We start from the raw sequence: 14,947 nt of genomic DNA, 5'->3' as shown, positions 1-14,947 counted from the left end.
AATCCGATTCCATAGACCCTATACTGAAAGCTTCTGATTTGGAATATTTCTCCTTTGCATAGTAGGGTGCGTGCTTATTGTACGTTTGATGATGAGTTGGACTGGAACTTGGATTTTGGAAGATGAAGATGGCACACCTGGGCCAGGTGTTTTGAATAGGCCGTGCTTATTGGATCTTTAGCGATTCATGCGAGGATTGGTCGTTGGCGGTCTCTAGAAAGCCCGTTTTATGAAATTTCTGAGATAATATCTCGCACTAATAGTTCAAACTCAGGCCCAACCCATTAATTTATTGCCAAGCCCATGAACTGATTAACTCTTGTACCTCTAGGTTGCCCATTCTAATGGTCTCAGGTTGTACAGTGGTGACTGGTGAGACGGCTTGATCTCCCTCTCCAACATTATAATAAAAGAGGTCATTAGCAACGGTTTCTACCAATGCTTTTGGAAACATTTACCACAGATAATTAGTAATAAAATTTTCATCATGATTGATATTTTTCACCCATGATGAGGAAACTCCTCAGCAGTAGCAACTTTGCAACGGCAGTTTTTGCCCGGGTGCTCTCAATCATTCAAATCCTCACTGTGGTGCAATGCAGCGAAAGAATTTTTTTAATGTTCTTACCACACTTTTTAAGCTTGCCGCTGATGGTATAGGTTAACAGGAGCAATTCAAGCAACGTGGGAACAACACACATGGCCAAGAGAATCAACCTCCTCCCTTCTCCTTTTATCTCTCTCTTAAGAAAGATATTTTATAATTAAGAGGGAAGGAAGGGATGTTTATAATTCATACACCCCAGTGTGCACCCCAACAACCAGCTGGTTTGGGTCTTGAGGTCATGGGTCAAACCGCATGGGAGGGGGGACCATGACCTGGGGTACTAGGTTTGTAATTTTTGTTGTGGATATTGTCACTTTGCTGGTGAACTTGATGATACGATTTAACAATTATTTTAGGTTGTATTCATTATACATTGTTGGAATAAATTTTAAGTCTAAAACGTACTCTAAAGTGAGAAAATAAAGAAGAATCAGGTTTTAGAATGCATTATTCTAAACCCCATAATCTATTCTGATTTGCATATTGAATACGACCTTAATTTGATGGGATAGAGATTTCTCTGTATATGCACATTTTTTTTCTGTCATTCAAAATTAGAATTTCATCAACTAGTACCTCATGCACGTAAACTAGCTAGAATGCTTATGGTTGATGAGCATCTCATAAAGGGCAAGAGGTTATGCATGTTAATGCTTGCTTTTACCAAGTTATATTTTCTAGATTGCACCAATTAAAGAGAGATTCAACAACTAAAAGAAAGATTGATTCTTTGGAATGTTTCCTTTCTTTAAACGGAACTAGGGGTATCAATAGGCCGGGTTGGGTTGGGTTTTAAATAAGAAACCCAGCCTAACCCTAAGGTCTCTTAACTCAACCCAATCCCAACCCTACCCTAGGTCAAGCTGGGATATCTCAGTTTAGGCCTAACCCTATTGGGTTTCGCACAACCCAACCCAACCCTGATGGACCCTAATTGGACTGGGTTTAACCCAACCCAGCTTAACCCAATACTATCGATTATTTGGCTGCTTGATCTTGATGCATTGCAAAGGCCAAAGATCAAAGTTTATATATATATATATATATATATGTAGATTGTGAAAAACAAAAGACCTTTTTCTATAAGTACCCATTAATATTTATTAACATATTTATATGATTACATACTTAATATACATGGTTGGGTTGGGTTGAGACCTCAACCCAGGTCCAACCCAACTCTGCCTCAGGCCTGAAAATCTCAACCCTAACCCACCCTATGGGTTGAAATCTCAGCCCAAGCCCTGTACGGGTTCAGGGTGGGCTAGGGCTAGTTCAGGTTGATCGGGCTTTTTTGACACCCCTAAACGGAACAAATGGAGATAGAATCAAAGCGATTCTCAAGATTTTATTATCCACATGCTAGCCACATCCATGATCGTGTTTTGGAAGCTTTCACTGAGCGGAAAGTCTATGATCCGCTCAGATTAAAATCAAAACACTCACAGTATTGGTTTAGTTGTATTAATAGGAGTCATGGTAGTTAGTTTTACTTTGAGGGATTTTGTATCTGAGGCGAGAATGAAGAAAGCGAGTGAATCCACTAATTCATCATCTTCAAATTAGACCTTCCCAGGAATTATTGTCTCAACAAATAAATGAGTGTAAAAATGAAATCTTGATCTAATTGATAAAGGGGGAATAAAAAATTTTGTATTTTATTTTATTTTTGGGTGAAAAGTATTTTAAGATATAAAAGGTACAAGTTGACGCAATCTGTTAATGTTCAAAATCCAAATTTTCTTCGCTCACAGAGAAGAGAGAACCTCTTAATCCAAACTTTCTCCATGTTCACTTCCTCAGCCACAACAAAATCATTAGGATCATACGATGCATCACCATTGAATACCTACCACCCTACTAGCCAGTGAACCAATCATATCGCCTTCTTGATACACTATTATCCCATCCTAATCCAATCCGTACTGCATCTTTACTCCTCTCCACTAAATGTCTAAAGTACACCACATACATGATGAAAACACTATAATTCATTCGTGCCCTAGACCATTAAAAATAAATGGAGTAGGATTTAGTTCACAGATCTAAAAGTTAGATGAAAAAGGTGATCAAACAAAGTGAAATATCATATATTAGAGATAGCATGCTTTTAATTAAGGATGTTCTAATAGTTAAATAGATAAGGCTAGGTCCGAAGTATTCATTTGTTAAAGATCTGCACCAAATTAAATCATATAATCACCACTTCATGTATTATTGGCATATATCATTGATATGCATCCTCTATGATCCATGTCATGATGTGCACCAGTCGTGGTAATCTAAAATTTTTAAAACTTTATTTTGTCACTTGATTAATTCTGATAAGACTTAAACTTGATGTTATTAGAGGATGTTGGAGTCTACTTATCCACAAAATTGGGGTCTTATTCATGATGTCATGTGGATTATTATAGATATTAGATATTATAAACCATCCAAATAAGATTTTCTAGATGGGCTGACCAATTTGCCTCCTATTTTTATCTATTTTTCAGAAGGATCCACATTGAAGTAATCAATAAGAAATTTATTATGTAAAATATTTTAACTAAAAATAAATAAAAGCTCATAAAACAGCTTTGCAAGCACCACATCTATTCAAAAGATATACTTTTATATATATATATATATATATAGAATACGAATATGTATATTATAATTTGTATGTCACTTATAATGTTTTGTACTATTATCTTCAAGTGGGAACATCACTTAATCAACATAGGTTGCAACTAGAGCAAGACTTACTAGATCATTTAAATATGTAGAACCATTATGCAGCTATTTTGAAAGTTATGGGAAACACCTTTGACTATAGTTTAGCTTACCATTTCAATCTTCTAGATGCATATTAAATTGGAATTGTTCTTTAGAAATGACATAAGAGCTCCAATTATAGACGCTAATGCTCGCTTGTGTGATTACACTTTAGAAGCGCATTAAGTCATTGGTCCATTGTCGTTTTTAATATTAGTAAACCATTAACAATTAGAGTTCAATTTTTTAATCTAACATAATTTGAGATATACCTCGGAGTCTCGGATGAAGGGAAGGAGTATTCCTCTTTTAATGGGTTAGTGTAAGTTAGGTTCATTTTTCACTATAGACTGTTGATGGAATGCAATCAATAGCACGGTGACATCGCGGTCTCGACGTCAAATTCAAAATGGAAAGCAAGGGATGGGAAAGATCATTTATACCGTTACTGACAAGATCATTTTATCAGGCAACTAATACATGAAGATAAAGCTACACTTCAAATCTCTCATTAGTACTAATTGTTACCCATTATTATTGTTTATGCTTGGGATGGTTGAGCGATCATTATCTCCTCTCCATCCCCCACCTTTTTAACCTAATTACGAGGATGAGATTCCATAATATGGAAATAAAGATGAGGCACCTCTTCTCCCCAAGTTCCGAGGCTTTTTTTTTTTTAGACATGTGTTGAACACTAAAGCATACACTAAAGCATACCCTGCATATATGTGCAACAAAACTAGACCCATTCAAATTTAGAATTCACTGGGTTCCTCTCACCCACCCTTGTATTTGACATTGACAACCCCATGATCCCAATCTAACCTAGTGTAATACAAAAGAACCTACCCACATTCTTCCTAAATCACTATCTTTTCTCAAGGATAAAATCTTTAATGAAATGATAAAAAGACTAGACTTGCGAAATGTTCAATGTAAGCTGGGCAAACCAATAGGAATATTTAATCCTTTCCACAACTTCATGTAATGTTTTAAAATTTAAAATCGGTTATGGGATTGATCTTTCCGAAAAGGATAGGTAAGATTGTGTACGATATAATCATCCTCAGAATCTGCAATACAGGAGCCTCATACACTAGGTATGCCCTTTTTCTATTAATCGGTGTTTATTCAACTAACTCCCTATACCAAGAATTGGGTTTAATCCGTATCAACTCATCGATTTTTAAATTTTCAAACCATGACTCTAGGCTCACCTAAGGCAGGTTTTCTCGGATAGACCTTCTCCAACTGCAAACATGTTCTGAGTGTAACTATAGCAACAGACCAAAAAAGGTGTTATTTATGTAATCCAATTCCATATGTGATTGTCTTTATCTTTTTTTTTTCTTTAATTTGTGTTTGTCTGTAAAGATTCCATATATGATCTTTGAGTGCCCAAGAGATGCTTAAAAGGGCGTGCATTTAACGCCCATCTCTTTGTCTTGGGCTATTTTACAACAAAAGTGGGATTATTCTGTGAAAAGAACAAGATTGCCTAAGATTATATTTCCTTAACTGGAAAAGAAAATCCTTAGTTCTGTGTTCTTCCTTGTAGTTGTTGTATGCTTATGTCAAAACCGTTACATAAAATGATAAAATCCATGCACAACTGAAGCCAAAAGGGCTTATATATAGTATGACAAATATAAAATACACCACAACTTGGTGTTTATTCCAATTTCATACCCATGTAGGGAAGGGAAGAATCCATCACAAGATCTTGGGTATCAGTATGGTACCTATATCAGTATTGGATCATATCGATGATAATATCGATATTGATATTTTAATCGATATCAATACAGATCCGCTGTATTGAACAGGATCAGATCTATTTACCTTTCAACCAATACCAACACTATGATATCAATATCAGGTATACCTACATAGGGGAATCAATAGTTGGCCTGCGTAGGTCGGCTCGACCTGAACTGACCAGTTGAAGCTCAAGATTAGCTCACCAATTATTAGCATGTCAGGCTCACGCACCGAACAATTAATAATATATCATTCTTGGTGGAAGGTAGTGGCCCAGCATTAATCGTCCTACCATGATCAACCAATAACCTATCTTTCCTAAATTGATCATTTGAAGCCCAAGATTAGTTTATCAACTATTAAGCATGTCGGGCTCAAGCGCCGAACAATTAATAATATTTTGGTGATAGGTAGTGGCCCAGCATTTTCGTCCTACCGTGATCAACCAATAACCTATCGTTTATAGCCCGTTTAAGGACTCTTTATATTACAATAAGTCAATGTCCTTAAACCTAATTATGCACTGAAAAAGTTAACCAATCGAATAAAAATGTACCAATACCCTACCCTACAAGATTACCTGAAAATGACAAAAACAATGCAAGGCCTTAAATTGGTAGATAGCGATTAGATTTGATCAAAAGCAATCGAGCCGATCCTTAACAGCCCTTATCGATATATGATACATATCTACCGATATGATACTGAAGTGTTCAATGGTGACATCATCAATCTCATCGAATAGAGTGAGAACTAAAAACAGACTAATGGATAACAACAATTGCTTAGCACAATGAAGAGATCCAGGTCTTTCTACATGTTATGTTCCCCCTTTCCTTTCCCGCTAGTGTGCTGAGTAAAGTCTCTTTTTGGACAGCCCTTTAGATGTAAATATATGATACGACCAATACGATATCCATACTTGAAAGCATGCGCACAAACGGTATAGTCAGTCAGATATTTAACTGAGGATGCTGACTCTGAAAAGCTGAAAAGGTCTCCCAATTTGGGATATCTTAATCGAAGGTACAGTGGGAGTACGAGACTTTTTATCGGTCTTTGTTACCTATATCATTTGGCGATGATTGACACTTGGCCGAGTTCTTCTTACAATAGTTGTTAATTTGTATTTTTAAAATCGCAGATCCACCGGCCTTTTCCATTCCATTGCCCCAATTTTTTGGCTTTTTAGAGCAAAACAAGGAATCTCATTGGCCGATGGAATTGCTTTCACGTGGTTCCCGCCAATAAAAATTATACGCTCGCCAAACCCTATATTATGTGAAGACTTTGGAAGTCTCCCCAAAATTGAAAAAATATTCTGTGTGTTCCCTATTATAAGTGATCTCATCACGAAAGGATAGTGACTTGCTCCCTATTTCTATATTTATTCACACGCTTGACCTGTTCAGGTGTTCTGTGTGTAGCTGTTTGCCATTGGCCAAATCTCGATAAAAGTGTGCCAAGTCTGCCACCCATTGGTGGATTTGATATCACCTTCACGTGCGTGCCAAGCAATCAAATCTTGCCACTTGTTTATAGATTCCCATGCCGGAGGGCTCAACTGAGATTTCGCCTTTCAGGAGGTCTCTTACTGCAAATTTCATATTATTTTATGCTACTAGCTCCATTATTGAACAAACTTCAATAAACACATCTGGGCTCTCTCCTTCAACTTTCCAATTTTTAAGGTTATCTCCAACCAGCATAGATCTGGGGATGGCACCGTCTTCAAGGAACTCTTGGAACTTGATTATTTTCAACTTTGTTGAAGTTGAATTAAGATGAGCGCCCAAAACCATTAACAGCAGCCATTAGCTTACACAACCCATTTCTTAATCAACAAAATTAAAGAAAACCCTTCAATTTCCAAGGAGTTTTGTTCAAGCAAACCACTTGGGCATATAATGGAAAATTTAATATAATAAAATACATTTTTTTCATGTGATTGCCTATTGGTTTTAAGAAAATTAACTGACTTCTAGTACGGATAAGGTAAAATAATTTTTGAAGCTAATAGGGATATATATATATATATATATTTTTAAATAAAATATCATCAACAGCTAGTATAGCTTTGTTTTTGTTGTTCTAGGTCTTATGTTAGAGTAAGGATTTTCTCAAACATAAAACAGATGAGTCTTTCAAGTGTTACATTGAGAACTCCTTTTGCTTTCATAGGAATGATCAAATGAGATGCAGTGTTCTTATTAGATGTAGACTTTGGATCTTCAATGAGGTAAGTTCATGATATGTTTCTACCTTCAGTTTGTGATGATGCTTTCTTTGTTTCATAGCTTCATTTTTGTGGTATTATGAGATGTCAACCGTTGTCTTTTAAGGTATGCTATATATATATATATATATATATATAGTCTTAACTGAAAGTTAAAATCAATGTTTTTCTTTTGGAGGGAGTCCATTCACCCCCATTCTTCACAATAAGCAGGAATGAGGGAAACATCCACATTAGCTTGTGAGCACTTTGCGTTGTTTGTGCTCATCACCCTTCTCAAACTTTATGGTAGGTACAGTGATGGCATTGTTAATTAACTAGTGTGCAATGTCATGACAACAAAATACTAATTATTTTTATTATTACTACTATTATAATCATAAACAAAATCATAATATTGATGGTAATGATATAGCAATGGCAATAGTAATTACAACTACAATACTAACAACACAAAGTCATAGGAACATCAAACGAATCCCTTAATGCACTAATTATAAAATATTGCAACTATTAATAACTTATTATTATTATTTTGAAAATTTATATCAAATAAAATGTAACAACAGAAAATTAAAATTTCCGTCAAACAAATAGGTATCAGAAGAGAAAGTACCATTATAAGAATTTGTCCTAATCGTATTTAACTTTAATAGTCTTCTATACTGACAGCTATTATAATGTGCGATAAAGTCATGCGACAACTCTCAGATATAATATAAATATAAATATAATTGGGTATAATATAATATATTATTATATAAAATATTTATGGCTTAGCTCAGCGTGCACCACCTTCCACGGCGTGAGGTATGGGGATGCTTGGTGATTAAGACAGCTGGAGGGGCCTAATCAAATTTTAAATAACTGACTATGGCAGGCATCCCAATTGAGTTAATTATGATTTAGAATAACCATGTAGCAAATCCAAAGAAGATATCTTATTGTTATATTAGTGTATGAACGTGACGAAGTATTATTATTATTATTATTATTATTATTATTATTATTATTATTTTACATGATCAATTACTATTTTCAATATAAATGGAGAATTTAGATGTAATTTAAAATTTATTTTATTTATCTAATCATCATGTTTGCTCAAACCTCATTTAATATTAAATTAATATTTTCAAGGTGTTTATTCTTTTCATAAATTTTCCTGTACTCCTAAAAGTAAAACTTTAAACAGCCAATTTTGTTAACTATATTTAGGTGCTAATTTATTGGTTCTCTAATTAAGATATATAATTAATCAAGGGTTGCTTGCATTTTCTTAAGGTCATTTGACTTCAATGATTCAACTCGTTGACCCCTAATTCAGATTGATCAATTAATCGTTAACGATTTTAACTCAGTGAATTTAAATTAGAAAAACAAAACCTAATAAATGAAAATACATACATTTATATGTTTATAGAAAGAACAACTAAATTTTTAGCAAACCTTTCTCTGATTACTTAAAAATATTGGTGAAACAAAACATAATGAAGAGCTTCGACCCCACTTTGTTTCATAAATATTTCAAGTGGCTAGAAAGGATTATTTATTTACTCATTTGATAAAATGACTGGTGAGGATTGATTTAATAATTTTTACTATAGTAAGTAGCAAGTAAGAGAATTGTGTGTTCCACACATTGATGACTATTAAATAGGGAAAAAAAGATATAATAAATAATCTTAGCCTGTCTAGTTTTTTTTTTTTGGTTTACGTAGTACAAAAGATTGCCACTATTCACTTTGTTGTTCCAGAAGAGGGAATCCAATTCGTGCATGTCTGTCAATTAATATAAGTTTTTATTTTCAGTACTTTCTCGAAGGAAAGTGGGTGTTTTTACAATAGTTAATTATATAAATTGTGGGAGAAAGAGATAATAGTTTCTCATTTAGGCTAGAAGTCGTTATTACAAAACTTAAATAATTTATATTTTGGAATTTCTTGATGGGTGAATGGTTGACAGTTCCAGTCTCTGGCCTCAAAACCATAGTTTCTAAAACAAACGTGTGGAAGCGAGAGAAAACAATAAATGGCCTTTACAAATTGCACATGATCTCGTTTGTGCCTAATTTGGAAACTTTTCAATTCGCCAACTTTCCCACCTTCACTCAATAGTCTTTATCGTAGCACGTTTTTCCGACACGTGGTGTTTTCATATTCCTTGGACGTTCTTACCCCTCACCCCACAAAACCTACTTATTTTTTGGTTGGTCCAGTTTCTGACCCGAGTTAACGAACTCGAATGCGTGGGAGATCGGGAAGATCGATCTGCCCTTATAGTTAAACTGAATTGACGTTTAAGTCCCCATTTTGTCCTCGTATAGTTATTAAATGACTAACGCATCCTTTCCTTTGCCCTTTTTTTATTCCTTTTCTTCTTAATGTTTATTACTCGTGTGCATCAGTGCATGGTTTGATAACTTGGTATTGGATATAGAAGCGATCAAGATCAGATAAAAATAATTTTGTTTTCAGTTGAAAAATCATTTTTTAAATCATTTTATCCTCCATTCATACTTCATCCACTGATATGACATCAATAGAGAATCAAGATCGAACAAGGTCAATTCCAATCCGATGTAATCAATCCCAACTAATCAGATCCAATCCAATTCCTCAAACCATGCATGCTCATGTGTGTAAAATTATCAAATTTATTCTGCAACCAAGGACTATAGTAAAAGTTATCTATCTCTCCTTCTGTGGCCTAGAGTCAAAATTTTGTGGTTTTGGTCTTTTTATTATTATTATTATTTTATTATTATTATTATTATTATTTTGGTAGAGGCCTTTTCTTATTTTTTTGGGAGAGGGGAATTTGAGTGCGATATAAGAAAATTAATTTTTATTTATTTTTCAACCTCAAAATAATACTTTGAAGGAAGTGATAAAGGACATCCTTGTGAAGGTGAAAGGTGAAGAGAAGATAAGCAACTGCCATTATGCATTCATAGGATAACTTAAAAGGCATAATTATATTATATATGCTTTTGATGTAAATTCACCCTAGGTTGCCATAGTGGCCTCCCATGGTACATGGTGCTACTAATAAGTGAAAATAGAGGGTTCAAGAACTAGTACTCCTTGGGGAATTACAAGAATCATGTGTTAGCACATAAGGTGGGGAAGTCAATTGGCCTTAGGAAGATATAGAAGGCCAAGAAGATGTCCTCTCAATGCACTTGGATCCACAGTTCCACACTACTTTCATGATTAATCCTTGTGATTTGCACTATTTTACCTTGATTCTAATATCGATAAGATGATCCTTCAGGAATGACATAATATGAAATGCATCAATATTCATTCTTTGTATATGTGCATATTTGGAAAAAAACTCTAATTTTAGATTACAGAATTTTAATGGCTTCTTAGAATCCCACTATGGTTATCTTTCTTAAAGCATAATGACCATGATATGAGTTCTCAATATCTCAATTCAAGTTGGAATCTTAAGTGGTGTTGTGTAGAAATTCGGAGAAACCCTAATTTTATACCCACAACTGCAGTTTGTCACTTCTTAACGACCCAAATCCAAAAAAAGAGTGTGTCGTAAGAGACTAGTTAAACATGTCATTGCAGATCGGGTGAATTCAATAATAGATGTCTGTTCACATTCCAGCCTTCTCCTTTCAAGACCTATCTGAAAGAGAATCTAGTATCTCTTGGTCGTGAATAACTGAATAGGACAAACCATCCCTCTTGGACTTTTGCCCTCAGTTGACTTCTCACCTAGAATCTACGCTAGAGAAGTTGATTACCCAAATATATTGTCACTTGGGGCTCATAATAAAGAAGAGGAAGCGGATCTTCCTTAATTATTTGCTAGAGAGGTCCACTGAAAGAAATGAGAGAGGAGTAGGAGCCGCGCAATGGCACTATTGCACTAAATTTTAGAGGCTTACCTTAAATCCAGTCCCGAGGATGAACTCATCAATCACTAATAAGGATCCTTGCACTATGGAAGAAATATAGAACTTGACAATTTCTTGTACCTTTGGCTTGTGGATTGAAGTTGATAGAATACATATTGAAAATATTGTTAAGTTCTTGAGGAACATGCTCCCTTGGGCCATGTGGAAGATCTCTAAAAGCAATTCAAATCCTATATTCTCAATATTTTTTAAATTATGCTCTTTCGCCAATGCAATTTTATTAATGCCTTATATAGGAAGGTAAAAGCATCTCAGAGATAAAAACACTTGAAGTATTTTTCTTTTTCACCCCTTCTTAATTAAGCATCTAAAAAAACACTATATAAGGATAATATTATTGCTAGAGAAAGAAAAAAATATATAATAATAACATAGCAAGATACCCAAAATTCTTCAAAATTTATGTAGCATTATTTTTTATTTTTATTTTTTGAAGGGAAAGTGTTCTTTATCCTACAGTGTGGCTCCTATGCCTACGTGAGATCCAATCATCAATTTCCTTTTGGTTCAATCTATGAGGACAGGGAGGTCATTTTAAAGGGATGACGAAAGAGATAGACACAAGGGTGCGGGAGAGTGACATGAAACTTCCTGCCTTTTTAAATCATCTAGTAGTTTCAAATTTGAAATATGAGGATTGTGGACTTATTCCACAATAGAATGCAAATATAGCTCTTAAATCTAAGTGTATGAACAATAGTGAAAATTGGAATATGGGCTTCCATGTAGGTCTCGACATCTGGCAGTCCAACTGTAAGTCCATACATTCTTTTATTTTTTCGAGAAAAGGCTCTTTGAGCATAAGGCATTTACTAAGTTGTGAAATATAAGTATTGTTTGTAATTTTTTTTTGTCTTTCTTAAGACGATGAATAAAATATTATAACATGTCATGGTATCGGTACGCCTAAAGCTTAAAGAACCTTTCCCCATTTTTTAAATTATCTGTTACTTTTTTTTTTAATTTATTTTGTTTCTAAACGGGTAGGCAGAAGTACTACCTCGATTAGGGTTTTCTCCCTATTAAACTTAGATAGGATTCCTCTCCATAGGGCTCAAGGACTGGAGAATGATCCCATAGCTCGGGTGACCTTGAGATCCCTGAATTCCATGGAGAGGAGTTGGATCCGTTAAACTTACCCTCTCTTTTTCTTTTTATTTTTATTTTTTTGGGGGGAGGGGGGAGGGGTAGGTGTGGGTGGGTAGTGTTTGTAGGGGTGGGGGTGGGGGCGGGGGGTTGGGGTTTGTGTGGGGGAACAGATTAAGTGCTACTTGATAGCTAGGGTTTCCATTCTATTACTTTTGAGGAGTTCCCGTTTGCTCTTTTTTTTTTTTTTTTCTTCCACTAAGGTCCAGTGTGCTATTATTTTATGTGGTTCTACTATTAGTGACAAAGACGTGCACCGCCGCAAGCTGCTGAACCGGTTAAGGATGCAGTTGTCATTATGAAAACTGAAGGGCAATTCCGAAAAATGAACTGGCAAGCACGGCCTACGTGTTCGCACCCCCACGTGTCGGTGATCTATAAGACAAGCGGCTGCACAGAAAATACCGAAATATTATATTCTGACAAGACAGTATCCATTTAGGGACTCTTCTTTACAGTTAAAGGAAACCACGAAGCGGTTTTCATAATCAGAACCACTATTATTTTCCCAAAATAAGTGGTTTTAAAGACCTCAAAACCGCTTGTCCCCTTTCCTTAAAAAGCTGTTAATGCCAAAAAAGGACACCAAACAGAAGAACTCATCGTATGTCAAAAAAGCTCTGGTCTGGTGTGGCCGCCATTAAAGGTATACAACTACTTAAAGCTTTCGCTCAGCTTCGATTTCTCATTTTTACATCTCCACTTCCTTCCAATCTTAATATTTTCTGATTAACGATTGATTTATTCGTTGTTTCTTTCGTTCTTTCAATTTTATTTTTTTTTCGTATTGTCAGATCTTAGACACTGAACTACTCTCTTCTTAACACAAATCTAGAGAGAGAAAACAAGAGAGTGAAACCCTAGGTTTCTGAATCCGTACCGATGGGGAGAGGAAAGATCGTGATCCGAAGAATCGACAATTCGACTAGCAGACAAGTGACTTTCTCGAAGAGAAGGACTGGATTGCTGAAGAAAGCTAAGGAGTTAGCGATCCTATGCGATGCCGAAGTTGGTTTAATGGTCTTCTCCAGCACTGGAAAGCTGTATGATTTCGCAAGTACCAGGTTTGATGCTATTTCTTGGTAGTTCTTCATAATTTATTTCTCGATTTTTTTTTTTACTTTCTATCGTTTCTGAAAAGAAAACCTAAATATCTCAAGTATTTGAAGCTTATATCCTCGTTAGGAATGGCGTTAATTTTCTTCTGCTCAACGATATTCTTTTCTTTTTCCCCGAATTTGAATGGTTCATCTCATTAGCAGAAAAATCGAAATTTTTTCTCCCCTTTTGTTGTTGAAATTTCTGTTTTTGCATCAAATGTATCAGAGAAATCACCATCTCTGAGTGCAATTAATCTTTCTTCCTCTAGTTGTAATATTGAGAATATCTGATACAACTTTGGAGAAACCCTAGGAGCTGAACGTTGGTGGACATATATATGTATGTATATGTATGTATGCATGCATGCAATATTTATGTACGCATTTATGCGTGGAACAAGAGACGACACAATGAATTCATAGTTGAGGCTGTGAGTGTTTTTCTTGTGACATAAAAAGATCGTTCAACCTTTCTGGATTAGTTACTTTTGTGTGCTGTAGAAGGTGATTGATTCATTGGAAGATGACTGATGACATTTTGATGCAAATCACTATTACAGGAAGATAATCTCCATGGTCTGTCACCTTTGTCATTTATTATTATCAGTAAAGAGAAGCCCCAGGTGAGCCTAGGATGCTATTGGATTCCCATAAACAAGAATCAGCATTGATTGCCCAGAGAGAGAGAGAGAGAGAGAGAGAGAGAGAGTTTTGGTATAGCTAAAGCTGGCCCGATCAATGTTGCAATTTATAAGGATACTCCATTGATGTACATAAGGGCCTTTTTGGCATTATCTAGTCCTTTTAGACCGAAAAAATTATAGTGTGTTGTGGAGTCCGAGCCCGGGGACAAGACTGAAGTGTTGGAACACCAAATTTGAGTGAGGTAAAGATATCTATATTAGGATAAGTTGATCAGTATTATGGTAGGTTTTTATTTTTTTGGTCTCTACATTTTGGGTGAGATATATATTCCCCTTTTAAGTTATTATGTTAAGAGAGAATGTGACATTTGGGATTTATTGTACTTAGGGAGGCAATGTGAGATCTTATAAGTGCTGGTTTGGGAGTAGCTCCGATACCATGATAAGATACGAAAAAATCATTTGAGGTAGATTGATCATGTTTCAAAGGCATTTGAGTACTACAATATGAAGAAGTGATTTGATTCATATTAAAGGACCTAAAAAAGCTAGGGGCAGACTTAAAATGATCTTAGGAGAATTGAAAAATACATACATAAGCTTAGGCCTTGTATCAAATATGACGTCAAAAAAATCTAATTGGCAGGCAAGAATCCGTGTAGATGACCTCATTTTGTGGGGATAAAGCTGAGAGAGAGAGAGAGAGAGAGAGAGAGAGAGAGAGAGAGAGAGAGAGAGAGAGAGAGGGGGGG

The 14,947-nt window shown here is 35.2% G+C and overlaps 1 protein-coding gene across 2 annotated transcripts in view; it reads left to right on the top strand.

Moving 5' to 3' along the window:
* Positions 1-12,973: 12,973 nt before the first annotated feature.
* Positions 12,974-14,947, top strand: part of LOC122064455 (MADS-box transcription factor 23-like) — a 53,014-nt gene continuing 51,040 nt past the window's right edge. The window contains exons 1-2 of one of the 2 annotated variants that reach the window (XM_042628151.1): positions 12,974-13,097; positions 13,246-13,515. In XM_042628151.1, coding sequence (XP_042484085.1) covers positions 13,334-13,515 — 182 coding nt within the window. In that variant the 5' untranslated portion in view covers positions 12,974-13,097; positions 13,246-13,333. The remainder of the gene's footprint in view (positions 13,098-13,245; positions 13,516-14,947) is intronic. The other variant, XM_042628152.1, reaches the window with a different exon arrangement.

Source organism: Macadamia integrifolia, unplaced genomic scaffold, assembly GCF_013358625.1.
Source record: "Macadamia integrifolia cultivar HAES 741 unplaced genomic scaffold, SCU_Mint_v3 scaffold1659, whole genome shotgun sequence".
In the NCBI taxonomy this organism is placed as follows: domain Eukaryota; kingdom Viridiplantae; phylum Streptophyta; class Magnoliopsida; order Proteales; family Proteaceae; genus Macadamia; species Macadamia integrifolia.
This window is presented reverse-complemented; position numbering and strand designations above follow the sequence as displayed.